The 21,395-nt window shown below is 37.3% G+C and overlaps 1 protein-coding gene across 3 annotated transcripts; it reads left to right on the plus strand.

The window, feature by feature from the left end:
- Positions 1–2,738: 2,738 nt before the first annotated feature.
- On the plus strand, positions 2,739–20,379 carry golm2 (golgi membrane protein 2). Of its 3 annotated transcripts, XM_057830679.1 has the most exons (12): positions 2,755–2,828; positions 3,213–3,327; positions 3,431–3,821; positions 6,641–6,695; positions 6,828–6,930; positions 10,122–10,212; positions 10,385–10,502; positions 11,201–11,284; positions 12,798–13,076; positions 14,135–14,263; positions 18,881–19,048; positions 19,750–20,379. In XM_057830679.1, the coding sequence occupies exons 3-12, from the start codon at positions 3,495–3,497 to the stop codon at positions 19,824–19,826; spliced, it is 1,431 nt and encodes a 476-aa protein (XP_057686662.1). In that variant the 5' UTR covers positions 2,755–2,828; positions 3,213–3,327; positions 3,431–3,494; the 3' UTR covers positions 19,827–20,379. The 3 variants fall into 3 exon arrangements, with proteins under 3 accessions (XP_057686589.1, XP_057686735.1, XP_057686662.1); XM_057830606.1 differs by having other exon boundaries at positions 2,739–3,327; XM_057830752.1 differs by lacking the exon at positions 18,881–19,048 and having other exon boundaries at positions 2,739–3,821; positions 19,750–20,378.
- The last annotated feature ends 1,016 nt before the right edge of the window (positions 20,380–21,395 follow it).

Genomic DNA, 21,395 nt, shown 5'->3' on the forward strand with positions numbered 1-21,395 from the left:
AAAGGGGCCGAATAATATTGCACGCCCCACTTTTCAGTTTTTTATTTGTTAAAAAAGTTTAAATTATCCAATAAATGTTGTTCCACTTCACGATTGTGTCCCACTTGTTGTTGATTCTTGACAAAAAAATTACATTTCATATCTTTATGTTTGAAGCCTGAAATGTGGCGAAAGGTTGCAAGATTCAAGGGGGCCGAATACTTTTGCAAGGCACTGTATATATGACGGAAAACACAGACAAGGCTGAAAAAGGCTGATACGTATATATATATATATATATATATATATATATATATATATATATATATATATATATATATATATATATATTAGGGCTGTCAAAATTATCGCGTTAACGCGCGGTAATTAATTTTTTTAATTAATCACGTTAAAATATTTGACGCAATTAACGCACATGTCCCGCTCAGAAAGTAGTCTGCCTTTTGGTAAGGTTTACAGCAAGGCTTTTTGCGCTGTCCAACAGCGAACTCTTGTGGTCGCTTTGCGACATGGTTTATTATTTTCTTCTTTTCTTCATTATGGCTGCACGACGTCTCGGGCTGATATAATGTTGTGCTTATATGATCCTTGGACAAGATTTGTCCGTAAGTATGGTTGTTGTAAAGAATGTACATATTATGTTAGTAAGCGAAATGTTATATTTTTTGTATGAGACGCTTTTTGTTTATGTTTAGTGAACCTGTATAGCGTGCTAAGCTAACGTTGTTGCTAATGCAATGCTGTGTACTTTTTTGTTGTTGTTTCACTACGGTCTAAAGAGGACAGTGGTTTGAGGCCATTTTATTAATAAATCAGATGAAAAAGGAAGGAGTCTGATTATTAAGGCGTCGTTCACTAGCTGTCTAGCTTTGGAAAAAGTAGACGCTTCGGAATGAGGACAGCATAGACAGATTTAAATGACAGTAGAGTGAAATGCCCACTACAGTCCTTATGTACCGTATGTTGAATGTATATATCCATCTTGTGTCTTATCTTTCCATTCCAACAATTTATTTTACAGAATATATATATAATTTACAGAAAAATATGGCATATTTTATAGATGGTTTGAATTGCGATTAATTGCGATTAATTACGATTAATTAATTTTTAAGCTGTAATTAACTCGATTAAAAATTTTAATCTTTTGACAGCCCTAATATATATATATATATATATATATATATATATATATATATACATAGTTCTTTTAGTCATCTTCATTTGTTTAATATTGTCTTAATTGACATTGTCATAAATGCATTCATTTAAAAATAACATTATTAATTAATAAATATTATGATCATTGATAAGTCAATTAAGTTTTATAAATAACCAAAAATAGTTACATATGCTCAATTAGCAGACCGCGGTCCACAACTGGACCACGGCACACCTCTCTGCGGACCAAGAGCAAATGGCACTTTTCAAAAAAAAAAAGAAAAAGAAAAGCGCATCTCTATGACAACGATGCGCTGATTGGCTGAGAGAGCGTGTACGGATGGATGCGCTGAATGGCTGAGAGAGCCTGCATGCTACTAGCTAGAGTGGACGGACCACAGCAGTTTGAAACACGAGTCGCACTCGGCACTTTGCAATCCCAGTAGAAGACTGAATCTTATAAAATAGCATGCTCAAAATTGACCAAGAGAAGAAAAGTGGACAACAAAAATCGCCGTTTCAATGAGGAATGGACTGACAAATATGCATCCATTTTACCAACTGCAAATACCAAACCTATGTGCTTAATACGCTGGTACAGTTGCTCCGATAAAAAGTGAAAATGTGAAACGCCATTATGTGAAAGAGCACAGCTCTTTTGAAGATAAGTTTCCTTTTAAATCAGAATCGAGAAGGCAAGAAATTAGCAGGTTGAAGCAGTCATATCATGAGTCAAGCAATGTTATTTTTAAATCTATGACACAACAACAAATTGCAACGGGGTGCTCACTCAGTCTCGTGGGTGTTGGCCAAACATGCCGTTCTCTGATGGAGAAATAGTAAAAGAGTGTATGACTGTGATGTCAGCAATGTTCGAAAGGAAAAGGAAAGGAGGAAATGACAACAAAATCAAACAATTCTCACTCTCAGATTCATCAACCGCAAGACGCACTGAAGTTCTGGCTGATGATGTCAGTAAACAGCTCTGTGACCCCCAAATGCAATTTCTCTCATGAAGCAGTGTTTGACAGTTAAAGTTACTGTCAATATTCATTATGTTTGCACCTTGACAGGGCTTGTCATTTATGTTCTGTACATGTGAACATGCACAGTACTACTTGCACGTTTTCTTTTTTGCCCAGCAGTGTTTTACAGTTACAAAATGTACTGTCAATAGTTTTTGTTTGCACCTTAATGACAGATCTTGTCAGTTATTTAGTGTACATGTGTAAACATTCTACTTGCATGTTTGTTTGTTTTTTCTGTATTTTTAAGTCAAGAAAATGTTTTGTTAATTTATTTTTTATCTAATCAGAATGTGCATTGTATTTTTGTTTGGTCAAAATAAAACCACCTTTACCACCTTCTACTTGCCCTGTACTTGACCAACATTAATAAATGGACCCATGCTTGTATGAAAAAAATGATTGTGGACCATCAAAATTTGTATTTGATGACCCCTGCTATAAAATGTTAAGTCATAGTAATGTAGTTTCCTTGTGTTTGGCAGACTGCCACGCGACTCCTTGCAAAATTGATTACTTTTATTTTGAAAACCATATCCGCTTCATCTTGAAGGAGCGTTGTGGTCATCCCTGCTAACTCGACTCAGCACAGAAATCAGACGCTGGAAGACAGCGATGTGAAATAATGCGCATATTCTTAAGGTTTGCTCAAATTTAGCTCGTTTTTATCGTCTTGCGTTTGAAACAACTTGACGTCTTGGTGCACGGGAATAGGCGGCGATTGCGTTTGTATTTGCACTCATTGTTTGTTTCGAGCTGATGAAGAGACCGGAGTCGGACTGCAGTGTTTGGTGAGCAAACGTAATGTTAATTCGTAATCGAAGATAATCGTGTTGAATTGTTGCACTCAACCCTTGCAATAAAAGTATCCGTCCTCTGACTATTTTTCGTGAATTTGTGTCAAAAGAACTAAAGGCGCGCGCTAATGCTAAATAGCTTGAGTTAGCTGTATCGTTTGCGCGTCCTCGCTCGTCTGCCACGGAGCCGTGCAGAGATCCACTTCCACGTCTCGTCTGCTGTGTGTAGTGTTACACTCTGCCAGCTGGGCTAGGCCACGTCCTCCTCGGGCTGACATTGGGCGGGCAGGAGGGGGATGCCCGTTATGCGGAAGGAAGACGACGGGGAGTGAAGCGCGAGAGATGTGAGAAGTCTTGACCATTCATGACTTGCTTTTGGGGTTTTTGTTTCTGAGCGGTTGCCGCATAAACTCGGCATGTCACGTACGCGGATGTCTCTCACACCAGGGAAGTACTCTTTCTGAGCCAGAAGGTAACAAGCTCAAGTGACACTTCATAATTGTGTTCGGACATGATCGGTTTCGGAGCAAACAGACGAGGAGGCCGCCTCCCGTCTTTCATCCTCATCTTCCTCATGGCGATCATTGCCATACTGGCGTTCAACTACTGGACCGTATCCAACAAGCACGGTCGCTTGCTGGATGAATTGGTGGAGGTGCAATCGCGGGTGAAGCGCACGGACGCGGCGAGGAGCCGGCTGGAGAAGCGCAACTCGGAGCTCATGGCGCAGGTGGACACGCACAGGAAGCAGCTGGACAAGAAGGATGGAGACTACAGCGTCATGGAGGGCAAGTTGCAGGCCCGAGACGCACTTGTCAAAAAGTGCACTGATGAAAAGGTAGTGTCCCTAGGAGCAATGCGCTCCTTTTTATTCAAAGTACTCTGTTGTACTAGTACACCAAAGTTTTGATTTAGCTGCCCTTGTGTATTTTTTTCTCTCAAGAATCCCTGACTGAATTGATTGTGGTCACATAAAATCAGAGCCTAGCATGAGATGTTTGTAGAATTTTTTTTAAAAATCTAACAATGCTCAGTCTTATGTTTTTAATGAGTGGCTATGATACTTTAGTTATCTTGTACAAAAAAATAGAATCCCCAACAGGATAATACATCTTTATCATATAAGTTTTTTTTTTTTTTTTTTTTTTTTACTTTTGTAGGAGTATTGCTCATGTTTTGTGTGCGACTTGATGTTTGGGCAGTGGAACAGTTGTCATTCCATTGGGAGTACAATTGTGCGTTGCGAAGGCACTGCTTATATGCTTAACTCTTTGTGTAATACAACTTTTGCAAAGACCGTATGTACTCTGCATAGCTTCCAAACTGTTTAAAATTAAAAATCCATATAGTTTACTACATAAACTGTACCCTATTTTTGACAGTATGAGCATACAGTATAATATACATACAAATCATTTCATTTTAGAAATCAGATTTAATGAAATGTTAAAAAAGTGCCGCAAATCATTTGTAGATGCAGTGTAAAAATAATCACAAGTTCCACCTTTACATACATTCCAAGCCAATGTAAACATTTCTTCGCCCACTAATATGCTGACATCTGACATATGCAGGCGGATGGACAAAGACATGGACTTCCTTGTAGGCGTGGTTTGTTAGTTTGTTAAAGGTTGGGGCTGCTTTCACTGAGCCCTGAGCTCAATTGTTTTTCAGTTCTTGTCAAGAATATTTCATTTAATATTTCTAACCCCCATAACAAACAAAACTTGTTCTGCTTAAAAATATGTCTGGGTTTATTATGCTGGGGCTGTTCTCTGTTGCATAGAAGACAACATCTATAAGAAAATACTTTATTAATCCCTCATAAGGGAAATTAAGGCATTGCAGCAGCTCAGACAGTGTACAATCAAATGAATAACATATAGACAAACTATAAGAACTAAGCTAAACATTTTCAATACCGTTTATCCTTGTCAGGGCCGTGGGGTGCTGGAGCCCATCCCAGCTGACTTGGGGGCGAAAGACGGACTGCACCCTAATATTCAATGCGCATAACATGATCTTGTCAAAATAAGACAAGATTTAACAATTAGAATATACTTGTCAACTTTCTTTTAGGGTCCAGTTGAAATCAGCCAGTTCTTACCTACCTAGCTATCCCCTACTGGAGTTGTGCTAACAGGAGTACAATTTAGTATTTTGATGATGATGAAAGAGCTTGGAGATTTGTAGTGGCTACCGATTCAGGTGTGGAGCCAAACCCACCGAAAGAAACTCGAAGCATCTATTGTATTTTCACCCCTGAACCACCAAAGCTGTTAAGTTAAACATGTCATTCTTTCAGTGTGAAAATGTCAATTTAGTGCATGCAGTGGATATAATGCGCAACATTAATACCACACCACCCCATTACTTTTTTTTTCTTGACAATCGAGTGAGCTTGCAGATGCATTTTTTTTTTTTTTTTTAGGGAAATTACTTGGCTGGGCTGTGTAATTTCACACTTCATGGGGTGGCAGGCCCTCCAGAGACCAAACTATTTGGTTTTTAATTCAATGTCCATTTTTGATATATCAGCCTCTGCATGGCCATCTTGCCATTCTCAATTCTTGTGCTGGCAGTTTGGCCCAGCCAGTCCTTCGCGGTCTCATGCTTCCGGTAGCCTCTAAACATGGCTTGAGTCCAGCTGCCCTGTGAGACAATCAAACAACATATAAGTGGGAAGTACTGGCTGATCCACAGCCACCTCTACTTAATGCTTGCCATCCCTACTGTAGTCAAACACATTGATCAATAGACGATGAAGAAGAAAAAAGTTAATTTTCTTCTTTATATAGTTTTTTTAGTCCTCTCAGTCAACAGGAAATGACTGTGCACAATTCAGGAACAAAAAAGTAATAATCACCTAAGCTAAATACGTTTATTAAGAAAATAGCAATTAAAAGGTTGCTGGCCAAGACTGAATCCCCTAGAGTACCCCAGATTCCGCTCTGACCTTTCAACACATAGTTTTAGTTATTCCTAATGCGAATAGGCAGGCCCCCATGTTAACCCTTGAAGTTGCTCACAAAAAAGTGGAATTGTACTAGCAGCTATGTTATGTTCATTGCTTCAGAGAGCCTGAGAGCTGCACTCTTTACTTATCCACTTAGACGAACAATATTGGAATGAATATATCAAGTAAAATGAACCAATAAATGGGAATAAATATCTTTGCAATAATAAATGAATAATGTTTTAATCAAAAGTTTATAATCTACTGCCATCATGTCACCTCTCCCCTTGTAAAGAAGAAAAATAGTTTCATCCTATCCTATGCCTGAGATCTGTCATGACATTAGTCATGATAACTACCACCTTGGATAACAGAAATGATTTCTTGACTACTGTAGCAGTACAACAAGCCATAGTCCAAAATAAAAACACAAAAATGAACAAGATGAGCTGAGAATGAGATGGTGTCATAGCGTGAACTATGAATAATGAGAATAATCAGCTTGTAAATTAATTGTTAAGACTTGGGACAATTCCTCCATGATACTAAGATAGGAGATTTAAACTTTCTAAAGGGTCACAAGACGAATAACAACAGTATTTTTTTTAATAGTTTTTTTTAATGTAGTGAATAAAATCTAAATAATACTGTATCAACAATTACCTTTTTTTTTGTTTTCTCCCCCTCTATGTATTGTCTAGGTTAAGCTACAGGGTGAGCTTACAACCCAAATGACAGAAGTGCAGAGGCTAAAAGGTAAGATCTAACTGACTAGCAAATGGCACAATCAAATAGAACATCCAAATAAACCACGTAAGCTTAGTAACTGACACTATACTAGTACTGTTTTGAATAAAACGTATTGTGTGTGTTTTTGTATGCCCTTAGAGCACCTGAATGATTTGAAGCAGGAATTCATGAAACAGGAAGATCAGATAAGAGAGGTTAAAAAGAATAGAACCACATTGGAGAAAAAGCTGGAATATGAAAGGTATGGTCTTTTGTTTTGTTTCGTATGAGCTTTCTCGTAATTTTTGCACTGTGTGATGAACCTGTCATTATCTGAAATTAAATGACTACGAATCTCTCAAATTATTTATTTTAATGCATTTTAAGAGTAAAAGCAACAATGTCTTGTCACACTGTTCAAAATGCTCCAAGCTTTGAACTGCGTTACAAATTATTATGCATATCATATTTTATTTCCAAAGAGTCGATACAGATGACATTCAGCATCATTTTTAAGTCATCAACCTATGAAGAGCATTTGAAATGTTTTTAAACAAACCTAATGATAATTACAATATATATGAACATTTAATGGCAGCAGATGATACAAAGATATTCCATACAACATGAAATGGCATATTGCCATGCATAATGATGACCTTTTTTCTTTTTACAAAAAGCTGTCTTCTTTTTGTACAATCAAAAAGAAAATGTTCAGTCATAAAATCCACAACTTTTTAGAGGTTATTTTAACACTGATAGAGAGATTCAAGCAGCCCATATATGAGGTATTTGGGACATCTGAATGCTCTGGGAGGGATTTTGTTGTTTTGTTTTGTTTTGTTTTGTTTTTGTTGTTGTTGTTTATGGCCATTGTAGGAAGAATCCAAATTCCAACAGCATAGTTTTGAGCAATTGTGTGTTATTCTGAGGGTAAAATAAAAGTTTTTCCTTGACTTGAATGGAAATGACTATGATTTGAAGCCAGTGGCATAATCCAGTAGTGGTAGGTTTTAAATGCTTCCGGAGATTTATTTCCCCATGCCGGTGGTTGGCCTGTGCTCACTTCCCATGACTCTGGCCCAAATCAAGACTCTAATACCTCCTTACTATGTTGCAGCCTTATAGGGAAATAGTGGTAATCCACCAACCGTCCACTACTCCATCTATCTGGACCGCTCAGTTTTGCATAGCACTCCTCAATCTCATACTGCATGGAATACCTCAGCCTTTACATCAGGGGTCCCCAAACTTTTTCCTGTGAGGGCCACATAAGTTTTCCCTTCTCTGATGAGGGGCCGGGTCAGTTTGTAACAGAAAAAGTGTGACGATTGCAGGAGTGCCTAAATGTAAAAATGTATTGTTTTTCAGAAAGCCACAATGAAATAACCCTTTCTGGATTCTTCACGGAACAAAAGTAAATAAAATGAAAATTTAAAAAATGATAATTAGGGCTGTCACATTTATCGCGTTAACGGATGGTAATTAATTTTTTTAATTAATCACGTTAAAATATTTGACGCATTTAACGCACATGCCCCGCTCAAACAGATTAAAATGACAGCACAGTGTCATGTCTATTTGTCACTTGTGTTTTTTGTGTTTTGGCGCCGTCTGCTGGCGCTTGGGGGCAACTGATTTTATGGGTTTCAGGTAATTATTGACATCAACAATGGCGAGCTACTAGTTTAAATTTTTTTTGGAAAATTTTACGAATTTTATCAAAACGAAAACATTAAGAGGGGTTTTAATATAAAATTTCTATAACTTGTACTAACATATTTTAAGAACTACATGTCTTTCTATCTATGGATCGCTTTAACAGAATGTTAATAATGTTAATGCCATCTTGTTGATTTATTGTTATAATGAACAAATACAGTACTTATGTACAGTATGTTGAATGTATATATCTGTCTTGTGTCTTATCTTTCCATTCCAACAATAATTTACAGAAAAATATGGCATATTTTATTGATGGTTTGAATTGCGAATAATTACGATTAATTAATTTTTAAGCTGCCATTAATGAGCTTAAACATTTTAATCGTTTGACAGCCATATAATATAATATAATATAATCATAAATAATAATAACACTATTAATGAAATAGATAATAACCAAATAACCCTTTCTGGGTTCTTCACAGAAAAAAGCCAGGAAATAGATAACACTATTGAGAAAAAAAAAAAAGAAAAAATTGTTCAGGGGGCCGGACCAAATGTGGAGGCGGGCCATATCCGGCCCGCGGGCCGTAGTTTGGGGACCCCTGCTTTACATCATTGGCATAAAAGTAGAGAAACACATGGTGTGCCATCCATCCTCCCCATGACTTCAACCCTGTTGGGAACTGAGAGCATTTTTTAGGTGCAGATTGGTGCATGGATCAATAATGTTTATTTGAACCCTAATAAATTGGAACAGTGCATTTATTTATTTATTTATTTTTGTATTTTATTTTGAAAATGTGTTATTTTGGGGAATTACATTTAAATTACACTTCTACAGTTTTTTACCCAAATTATGCAGTTTTATTTACTGGTACTCTACGTACTTAGTGAAATTAAAGAAAAATTAAGTTTGAGCAAATATCTGGAACGGAGCGTTTAATGCTTAGTTATTCGGGATTTAATTTGTGGTAGCAGCGTTCCAGTTTCTAACCCACTCCGTGTAAGATTTAGAGATAGATACACTAAAATCTAATTTCTTGAAATGCTCGGTTCGGTTAATTTAGGGTAAAAAAAAATGAAGAGAAAAAATTACTTAGAATGCTTTAAGATTTAAAATTGTAAATCGCAGAACTTGTGTAAATAACTCAAAGAAGTTTGGGTAATATTTTAAAAAATAAATTACTCTGAGTTTTTTAAATAAATAAATAGATAAATGATAATTGAGCAAGTAAAACTGTATTTTTTTAACTAGAGAGGCAAAAAGAATTCTCTGTGAAATGTATGAAATGTGACTTGAAATGTGGTTTTGGTCTTTTTTTTTTTCACCGAAATCATACAACATAAAGTTGCTGTACATAATGGAAGAGCACCTGCAACATCAGTCATTCGCCACCTTTAGAGCTCTCTTCTTGCCACCTTTGAGCAGCTAAAAATCGGTTACAAGGGTCCCTTTCCAGCTTCTCTCACGGTTACTCGACTGCTAGCAAGCACAACTAAAGAGTGCATTTAATGGCTACTCCGAGAAACGTTTCAAAATGCCCCGTTCAATTCCCATCCAGAAACAAATGAAAGCGACAGAATAAAAATATATAATATAGCGAAAGTAAAGTACAAAGTGAATGAAAAATGCATAAAATATAACAGAAACGGTACGCAAGGGATCTGTATTGAACATACAAAACTGAAACAGATCTATACATCCACGTGAACTGAACTGAACCCTAATTGTTTTAGTAATTTATAATCTCTGCTTGATACTTAAGCATTATGTGTATTCACCAGTTTACAGTGTGGACGTCAGATTGCACAGTTAAAAATGGAGTATGAAGAATCAAAGAAAAATCTTGAAGATGAAGCCATAAAGCCAAGACTGGTTAGTATTTGCTGATAATTTCAGTATGACCAGTAATGATGAATTAAACAAGCTGTCTGATATTGGCATTTACTGTGTTTCACACAATGTAACATGATCTTTGTGTCTTTTTGTTGTTTAACTTGGGTGTTTTATTCATAATGTGGATTTTTATTGCCTCTTGATAATTTAGAACGCAATTGATGGCAAAAAGGGTGTATTGGCCGGAAGGCATGCTGAGGGAGCTCTGGGTCTGACTGAAGAGCGCCATACAGCAGCAACTCATCGCCGTGATAGTCTAGATTTAAAAGGTACTGACCACTATGACTTGCATTTGCTCTAATATGTGTGGTGGAGGTAGTCAAATGAGTGATATTGTGAAAAAAAAGCTTTTCTTTAATGCGTTTCTCCCGAGTTCTGTCTAAACTATTACCATGGCTCTGTTGCTGCTCTGGTCTTAATAGGGCCACCATTTTTTATTAACAAGCATGCGGTCGCTTCTCACTTGTTGCAAATTCTTCACCATGCATTCTGACTCTGTTTGCTCAAAAGACATGCATTTTTCCCTGTCATTCTTTTGGGGAACTTTACACAATCCAATTTTAGTTTGAACATGTGCAAGAAGAATAGACTATGTGATGAACTCTAACCTCCCAACAACCATACCAACACAATCACTCATACCGGACACATAGAACCAGTTGACAATGTGAAAATAATTTACCTTCTTGTCCATTATAATGGGAGCAGGTGCCCAAACATTTTTCCTGACAATGTACAGTATGTTTTCCTCATTGTCTGTTGCATAGGAGATGCTTTTCACAATAAACGCACTTTCATAGCAGATCACCAGTTGTTTCGACCACACCTTTGTTTGAAAGGGTTTGTTTGGGTTTCAACACAGCATAATGTCCTGTAGCTGGCTTGTTTGTGTTGTCTCAAATATGGAATTCATACTGGCTGACAGCTGTATTAACACAAAGCGATTTTGCTGCCTATTCTCTGACAGATATGATGGGTAAGCCAGGCAGTGATGCTGGCATGCCTGGTATTGAAGACAGTGAGGTGGGGAAGCTTGATGAAATTCAATTCGGTAAGTAACACACTAGTTGGTTAATTTGTGGGGACATTCTCAAAATGCATGTTTTCCATAATAAGGCCGAATATAGCATGTATTTTAAGTAGTCCGGAACACATTAATTAATGGGAATACAAAGGATCTCTCAACGTATAACCTCAATTCCAATAAAGTTGGGGGTTTGTGTTAAATATGAATAAAAACAATATAATGATTTGCAAATCACTTTCAACCTATATTAAATAGAATGAACTACAAAGACAAGATAGTTTTTGTTGAAAGTTTTCCCAATTAGCATGTTCACCTGTGGGATGTTCCAAACTGGTGTTTGATGATCATTTCTCAACTTTCTTTCTTGCCACCTGCCCCAGCTCATTTTTCAGGGTTAATGCAGGTCATTAAAAAGCATTAAAAGTCAATACATGGATTTTGTTAAAATTCAGGCCTTAAAAAGCATTAAACTAAGTGTTCGAGGCAATAAACATTATGTTAACTTGACAGTTAAAAAAAACTTTTTTTTTTTTTTTTTACATTATTTATAAGAGTTGTCTTATATTATCGGTAGCCGGGATAAGAGAACACAACATCATTATGGCATAAGAGAGCCGATAACATCGGCGGATAAACACATTTTAAAATGATATCGGATAATATCGACATTGTTTTTTCATTATCGGTTTTGAGCCAATATGCACGATGCCTTCAAAGTCAATATAGAAACGTACTGCCTTTGTACAAGGGCTGGTCACAGCTGAGCAGTTATGCTTATTGACCATGACAATGAGATGTCTCCAAACTAAGATGCTTGGGATTTGTTATATGAGCAGACCATTTGCATTCATGGTGCAAAAATTAAATGAACAATAAATGATTAAAAGAAAATGAAGTATAAACTCATTACATACCTCATTTACTGGATTGAAGCTGTGTGCCTTTGTTATTTTGAGCCAGAAGCACTATTTGCACTATTTTGATTTCAACAACAAATATAGTGGTGCAATATAGGCACTGTTTCCATACCTTCAGTTGAAGTCCTTCTATTATTTGTCACAGAATGTTTATTGGAAAACCCTAAAATTTTTAAATTTATCATTATTAAAGTATCTAGTAGGGCGCCACAATACAATTAGCTCATACAGTATATTGGTATCGGTTTGATATCAGATTTTTGGAGTTGGACAATATCGGGATGTCAGTTAAAAAGTCATTATCGGACAACTACTTACAATTTGTGTATGTGAAACTATCTGCAGTTGGCCATGGGCATTAAATTAGTTTAAAGTGTCATTAAAAAGCATTAAATGAGATTTGCTGATACCTGTAGAAAGCCTGTTATTGGAATGTGTTGCAGCCATTAAATTCCAATTTGATGATGATTTTATTGTTTTTAGCAAATAATCAGTTTGAACATTAAGACAACATCCCAACTTCATTGAAATTGGGCTTCCAATGACCATTGCTTCCTGGACAGTGTGCACTTAGTATTTTTATAACCATAGATTTTGTTTCTCCTTTTTCTTTTTGACAGAATTGAAGAAACCAGCCATCACTCAGAAGCGCGATGAAGTCAATGATGTGGTAGTGGGTGCTGGTGCTGGACCAGGTGTTGGGGCAGCTGATGGCCCAGGGGCACAGGGCTTATCTCTTGACCAGCCTCTGCTCCAGCAGGACAGAGGAGAAGGCCAGGCAGCTGTGATTGCTGCCCCAGGTGTCATTAAACTGGCAGACAAGCCAATAGTGTTTGAAGAAGACAACAAATCAGATATCAAAGCAGATGAACTGGGTGAACAGCAAAGGCAGCTTCGAGGTAAAGTTGCTCTTTAAAGCAGCACTAAATTGTTTTTTTTTTTTTTTTTAAATACAGTACATATATAACCATGGATGCTATTTTATGAGGTTTGCATGACAATTTCCGTTGAAAGTGCCCAGAATGTCCCTTTTCAAGCCATTTTAATTGGCCCTTTTTTCTGCTCTTCTGCAAAATCCATATTTTCATATTAATATGTGGCTAACTGGATCAAATTTGAATATTCAATCTTTAAATTCCAACTCATTGGTCTGTTGGCCATCGGCGGTGAGGGTGTAACGGCTGGAAGCCTGTAGGTGTAGTGACTTTGACCCCAGCAGAGAAGCGGACTACAATCATTCTTCATTGGCACCAAACTTCACTCTGACAATTATACAAAATAAATATCCACTATATTTCAGTCAGGAGGCAAGCTTTCACTCGGAATTCCTGATTCCAAAAAGCTTAGATATTCACTTTCACTCACTTAACACCACAACACACGCAGCAAGTCAAGGCTGGAGGTTATCATAATGTTGAAGACGTACTGAGTCGATGGAGAACCAGGTGAGGAGGTAGACTTTTACCGGCAAGCAAGCAAGTCGAGCAAGTGGCTCCCAGCTGGGTAAATGGTGACTAATGGAAGCTGTGCGGTGTCACAACAAGTGACAAAGACAAGAATTTCTCGTGTGGCAAGAGTATTATAACTAAACAACAGCAAATTCCAAGCTTTGCATTTAAATATTGCATTATTTATAAAGCAGGATTTTTAAAAGCGTTTTCAAAGGGACTTCACTTCTTCAAGTGATTGCAATCAAATAAAAAACTACATAGATTCCATATTTCAACCAGGGAACACTGCCATCTCAACATATCTAATGTATGAAACTGCTAAATATTGGAAAATGACATGAGTGCCTCTTTATTCTAATGCAGACACTCACATTTTTTTTTTTTTTATGGTACACATGTTCTACTGCTTAAAAAAATGTATGAGCACAAGCATTTTTTAAGGGTCTGGGGTAGTTTCTGCAATCTTGCAGTCATATCAGGTAAATCTTTTTCTTTTTCCTTTTTAGCCCCAGATGTCAAAGGTGGAGGTGAACGCTTAAAGGGCATTCCTTTGCCTGGTAACCCTGTCCAGGTACCCAACCCCATCCAACCACACCGCAAAGACCAAGTCCCAGGAGGGGCACTCCACCATCAAAGTAAATATGTTAGAAGTCACAATTTTACAATGTCTGTGATTCTGAACGGCTGGAAAACAACCTTGCTAGTGTATCATGATTATTGGATTGTGGCAAAGCTTTTATTTTTTTAGCATTATTTTTTCGTGTTGTATACATACTGTATATGTGTATATTATAAATGCTATATAAAGAAATTCACATAAAGTGGCTGTCCTTGCACTCAAAAATAATCTGGCCATTGAAATCCAGTATCATGACCCACTGCAGGATAATTGTTTCAGATCCTCTTGAAAGATAATCTCAACAAGCACAAACTACACAATTTAAAAAAATAGGCATGACCGCATACTACACGGTTCTACCCAAATTGGGTTGGGCCCAAACATACTAATTATCAACAATAATAATAATATTTGGTAACAGAGTTGTCTGATACTGACTTTTTAACAAGTAACTGATATCCCGATGTTGTCCAACTCAAAAATCCCAACTATCCAACCGATGCCGACATATTCGGTCATGGACTTAAAATCTTATTGCTAATTGTATTGTGATGCCCCACTGGGTGCTTCAATAAGGATAAATGTAACAACTTCCTTCAAGCCAAAATGTCTGTATTAAGAAATTAAAGGAATCTGATGTCCTCAAATGAGTATGCAAGATCTCGGGTTAAATCACGATTACACAAGTTACCCTGAAAGAGTCGTTAGGGGGCGACCAAAGCATTTCAAATAGAGGCAGGCAAGCGTAGGACATGCCACTGCAATGATAATTCCCAAGATGCGTTTTGCTGGGCTTTTGCACAGATTTTTAATTACATTTATGCATTTTACGGCTTTTATTAGTGACTTTCTTTTTGGTGATGCAGTAGTCATATGTGATGCGTTTTGTAGAATTTATTATTTTTCCATTTATTGTTCATTTTCTCTGTGCACCATGAGTGATTAGGTTCTTTCCCTCACTTAAAGCATCCTTAAATAAAGGATTTTAAGTGGTGTTTTAAACTTAGTTATTGTGTGAAGTGACCAACTCATGTACAGGGGCTGCAAACTTCATTTTAATTAATAAATCAATTAGAGCTGTCCCGACAAATCAACATAGTCGACGTCATTGATGACGTAAATCCGTCGACGAGCACAACATCTCGTCGACGGTTAATGAAGGGTTAAAAAAATATATGCGTGGAAAGTTCAGAATGTCGGACGCTCTGTATGCAAGCGGGGAAAGCAGCACAAAAAAAGCGCACCAGAGTGTCCAAAACATTGACTTGTTTCAAAGAAACAAAGGTGGGTCCACTCTTTTGTTCTGTCTCTTCAATGCCAAGCTTGGCTGCACGTCGGCCGTGAAAAAACACCTAAAGCGCCTTCACCCAGTTTGTAAGTCCATCTAACTAACTAACGACATGTTTTATTGAAGTTGCTAAGCCTGTCGCGATATGCAATGAGTCCATTTATCGCACGGCAAATAAAAATGAGGGCGGTAATTTTCATGTCTGCGTTTTATGCTGCGCGCGTGCGTGCGTGCATACATTGGTGCGTGCGTGCGTGCTGATGGCATATAAGACTCCAGTTCCTTTCTCTTATCAACACGCTGTAGAATTAAAGTTCAGACATACAAAATAAGAAAACACATCTATATTAAACACTGTAACGTTAGCACTGCTACACTGAGGTGAATGGGGGGAAAAAGGCAACCTACTTTAACCTGCTATAAAACATTGGCAGTCGTCTTGTGAAAGCAAACTTGCGGTTAAAAGGTGACACTTCAAACATGAAAAATAGCTGGTTAACAGCATTTTCAAACGAAAATATATATATATCACTGACACTACATGCAATGACAAAAAGTGCTTTTTGCGGAGTGTAAAGCTGAAGTTAGCTGTTTAACGAACATACTTCCGGTGAACATTTCAAAATAAAAGCATGTCATGTTCATCATATAAATAACGATTTCTGGAGTTAATTCCACATACTTCAGAATTCAGATTATACACTAAGAATACCTTTAAAATGACACCCTTTATGAAAAATCTGATTGGCAATGAATAATTATTATAATTATTATAATACTGTTATATGAAGTTCTATACTATAATATTAATGCTAGGTGTTTTTTTAAGAATGGTTCTGAATCATGTTGGAAAGGCGAAGTCAGTGTTCTGAATCTGTTTACATTCCATTCTTTTGCACTAGTTCTATCAGCATTTGGACTCATTGCTTATTTGTGATTTATTATTGTTATTTACGGTTTTATTTGTACTTTAATAAATAATTTTAGGGTTCTAAAAATGTTTGTGAATTGATAAGCATTAACAAAAAATTAATTGCTAAATTAGTAAAAAAAAAATATATTTTTTTTTAATTATTAGATTAGTTGACTAATCGTAAAAATAGTCGGCTGACTAATCTGGAGAAAATTAGTCATTTGGGACAGCCCTAAAATCAATACTCATATTGGCATGAAATAGATAATTAATTTCTGATGTGAGCATAATTGTTATCAGTTGTCAATATTGTCTGTGTGTCTGACATTACCAGTTACGCCAGTAGCAATAATATATTTCTATTACTGATGTATGATAATACCTTATTCAACCGATGCTGACAATTTCCTTCTCCTTCTAGCGGATAACCAGTAACGTCAAACCGATCATTTCTATCAAAAGATATATGTAAAATTTTAAAGTATGCACATGTGACAGGGGTCTCAGAGGAAGGAGGGGTTAAGGCTGCGGGGCAGAATTGGACAAAACTGCGTTGATTGCGTACATTTGGAGGCTGAAACAAGAATGTAATTATCAAATTGCTTTATCAGTTGATTTTTTTCTTTTTTTTATCTGGATTATCTGTGTGACGTCATAATTGCCATTATCGGCCAATAATTATTGGTAACCGTTATTATCGTGCATCTTTAATTTTTTTACTATAAGCCACTACTCCCCCACCCCTACAAATACTATGAACCCTTTGGTTTATAAATTCCGTGTGGCTAATTTATGCATTTGTACTGGCTCATGAGTTATGTGTCTTTTGGTGTAAATATCCCACAGTACAAGGTGGAGCACCTGTGGCGTTAAGTCCAGTATGGCCCAAGTATGAGCAAATAGTTTCTTGTAAAAATTTGGGCTGATTTTCTTGTATTGTCAGGCGACCTTTTATATTCTGTCAAGTGTGCAAATCCAAATTGAACTGCCCATTTCCATCTGATAATACAATACTCCACATTTATAGGACAAGAATGCGTCAAATGATTTTTTTTTAACACTTTTTGGGGTCTCCCTCAATTCAGATTAAGTAATCGGGCTGTGTACTCTATCATGGTTACGTTAATAGATTACTTTTTTAATCATAGCATGAGGTATTCTATGGCAGTAAATTTCAGAATCTGGTGGTTATTGCCAAGTAGGATACACACAATGTAATGTGGCATAAATGTAAACATTTATCCATCATCATGATGGATTCTTGGATTCAAAGTCTTAGTGAAGATCATTAGCTCTGCTGCCTTGTCCTTCAGCCTTAAAGATCGTTCATGGGGCACTGACAACACATGCCACTTCCCAGAAGAGCTTTTCCTCCTGCCTGCTTTGTCACTGAAACCAGTTCCCTTCTTTTTCCTGTTTTGTCATACTCTTACCTTATGTTAATACTTCATCTAAAAGTCTGTTTAAAAACTTAAAATCCCCCTCCTATCTTTAAATTTTCCCTACCATTCATCTATGTCAGGCATCTTTTTCTATTTGCATCCAATTTCCAAGATCCACCTGAAAGCTCAATTTTGGTTCGGTAGATTCTAGATTCTGCAGTTTGAAATACTCCCTGTCTCGCTATTTCCCGGATTTTCACCACTTTGGCCATGTTCCGATAGGTAACAACATAGTGTCAAAGGTATCCATAGACGAACAAAAAAATAAACAGATCGACATTGCTTTGATATACCGATACCAACCAGTTTTTCACGAAGCTTATTTATACTTTTTAGCTTTGCATGTCTTCAAGGTGGGCTTTGGCCCATGTTTTTATTCATTTATTTTTGCTTTCGCGCGGTCATTTGACTTAAGAATGCTAATGCATAGAGCATGTACCAATGTGAACCCTGATTAAATTCAGCATGAATTGTACTGAGTGCACATCTGGGGTCCGTGTGCAAGTCCAAAGAAGTCAGCGTACATTCAATGTGAAAACTACCCTTTGTGAGGGAAAAGCCCTTTTCAAAACCTTTTAGTAATCATAATGTATCCACATTTGTGTTCAACTAACATGTCTATGCACTTTCATAACAAGGATGTCTGGGAAATTCAGCACCTTTAAGACGTAATGTACATTTTGGGCCAGTCTGCCATCAGAATTACGCCCCATTTAATACCCTACTTTCAAAGCTGTGTTCTGCTCTACACCATCCCTCACTGTAGACTCAAACCAAAATTAAAGTAAATATGTAGTATTTTATAGTAAACTCTAGGGTGGATGAAGCACTTCAGTCAGCCTCTGTGTCCATTCTCATCCTTTTTCCTCTTGGTCCCTTATCTCTTTAAGCATTTTCTGAACAGTATTTCCACTCCTCCTACTTACTGTCCCTTTGGTTGCCTTCATTTCTCTCCCTTCCTGATGAGGCCCCCTTCTCTGCCTCCTGCAGGCCGGTTCTTTGACGAGATCGAGTCCCCAGTAGATCCGCAACATGGCTCTAAGCTAGCGGACTACAATGGGGATGATGGCAATGTGGGTGAGTATGAAGCGGACAAGCAGGCTGAGCTGGCCTACAATGAGGAAGAGGATGGTGATGGTGGGGAGGAAGACGTTCAAGGTGAGCCAGGCTTGGGGACTGGACAGAATTGTTTGTCCAGATGTGTATTCACCATTCCTCACGCACCTCCTCACTCCACTTCTCTTCTCCTGCCAAACCTCCCACCAGCATTTTCCCCAGCAGTTTGTTGTTAGAGTAGCTAACATTGCCATGAGTTTGATCCTTGAATCCATCATCAAACAGACGCACAGTATAATAACACTGTATTTCTGGGCTCAAAGAAAAAAATTAGTTCACTATGCAGTCCAGAATGAGTAACAAGGAAGGCACAGTCATGATCTAAACACATTTTCTCATCAGCCAATGAAGCCAGACCAAGGAACTGAGTGTTTGGTTGAATCTGATTTACTTGTCATCTCCTGCCTCTGCTTCATTTTTCACTATTCCACCTGTGCGAACTGACCCACATGTGGATGAATATAGCTCTCTAATGTTTATCAATGTGTGAGTGTTCTTTCAAAACAACAATATTCACTCTCATTCTCATTTTGGAAGTCATACTGTATCTGTCTTTAATTTCTGTTGCCTTCATAGTTACTTATTTTGTTCGGACAAAAACAGATTTCATCATTTATCCTTGGTTATGTTTAAATTACAGTACATACTTTACATACTTAATGATTTTACAATGTTTACCTTGTTTGCATTTACAGGAATGTGTACCTAAAAAAGAATTCATTTTGTTTGCTCTTTTGTTACAGATGATGACGATCGAGACATGCAGGGAGATCGGGCTGTGGATTATGGAAAGCGACATCAAGCCATTGACATTCTCTGAATGTGAATTTTGTACAGTTAGACCTCATCAAAACATCCTGACCTTCTTTGGACATCAGTATGATTCAGAATTCAGTTTGCATCCTCAGTGTCATTGACCACCTCTTCAAACAGATTACTACTGATGCATTTGAATAATGTAATCTAACAATACAGAGAAAAACATTTAAAACTATAATAATTTGATGTGTGACTTAGTAAATTTAAGTTGGGCTAGAAAAATATTCAGTGCCGGAAAGGCGTCTGTAACATTGACAACTATTTTACTGTAGGACAGTTGCCTCCGTTGTACCAGAATAGTCTAAAATAGCCTAGTTGACACATCAACTTTGGAATGTTTTGTTCCTAGTTTTTCCCCCCTCTCTGGATGCTGTGCTGACATGTTTCTCAAAGAGATTAATTAGGCATTTGGACTCCTTACCAACATTTTTGGACACTTGCAAGGTTGACATTACTGTTTTAGGTTTACAGCGGTGGGAAAGCGTTTGAAATGCCAAGGACTTTGCTTACAGTCTATTAAATCATTTTTTGTGAACACACTAGTGCCCCAGCTTCTTTTTGAATGGTACTACCCTTGGATGTTAGACTCATGATGATGATAAACTAATTGTAATACTGAGGCTCATGAAAAACTGGCAGCCAAGCTGCAGTTGTCCTTGATTATGTGCTAAGAATTTTTGTGTACTACACAAGACACTGACATGTGCACTTATCTCCAGTAATATTAAGGCCGGTTTTATATCTTAATTGGTAGTACACTGGATTTCAATCAAGGAACAGTTCATTTTGTGTGATGTTAAAGGTGACCTATCGTGGAATTACGTTTGTCTCCATTTTTTCCATGTGAAACATGGTCAAAAAATGAGTATTTTGTCATCTATGTGGTCTGTAATTTTATTGCAATTACTTTTGTAAACACCAATGCAAACCAACAGATTTGAAATTGGAGACTGTTGCGCCATTCAGCACCGTGCTATTGAATACCCAGTTTCCCCTTCACCGGCTAAGGTGAGGTGACAATGCAGCTCAATGCTGCATGCATGACATGTAAAGCAAAGCCTAATTTAGACACATTTATAAATGGCTGAAACCTTTTTTGGGGGAAATCTCACCACATTTGGGAACTAAGCAAGTTTTTCCCATGTTCAGGCCCATTTCATGAGTTTGATTTCGTGAATGGGACACAATGAGTGCATTTCCTGGTTTTCTTGACAGCAAGCTGTGGACAAGCCATATATAGAGCCCACCAAATGTTGTTTCTAAAAGCGTGTTTGCTGTGGTTTACAATACTTAATACTGTGTGTAATTTTGGGAAAAAAATAGCAAAGTTCGCTTGTGATCACCGATAACAAATTGACATGATAGATGGAAAGCATCAGGTGATCATATGTAAGCTCTTCAAAAAATCTTTTACTTCCTCCCCTCTTCATGCTTGCGCTTCACGGTTGAACCCTTGGTAAATTCTGCTTCCTGATGGCAGTAACACTTTTGACAAACCACACACTACAAGCAATACATTTCTGATCGTTGTCTACTGGTCGGTTTATTACAATATTAGATACCCTGAAAG

Source organism: Corythoichthys intestinalis, chromosome 1 (assembly GCF_030265065.1).
Source record: "Corythoichthys intestinalis isolate RoL2023-P3 chromosome 1, ASM3026506v1, whole genome shotgun sequence".
Taxonomy (NCBI): Eukaryota; Metazoa; Chordata; class Actinopteri; order Syngnathiformes; family Syngnathidae; genus Corythoichthys; species Corythoichthys intestinalis.

Coding starts and splice junctions, on each gene's coding strand:
- golm2 (XM_057830606.1), top strand. CDS start 3,495: ATGATCGGTTTCGGAGCAAACAGACGAGGAGGCCGCCTCCCGTCTTTC. Junction 10,503..11,200: donor TGATAGTCTAGATTTAAAAG/GTACTGACCACT, acceptor ATTCTCTGACAG/ATATGATGGGTAAGCCAGGC. Junction 11,285..12,797: donor GCTTGATGAAATTCAATTCG/GTAAGTAACACA, acceptor TCTTTTTGACAG/AATTGAAGAAACCAGCCATC.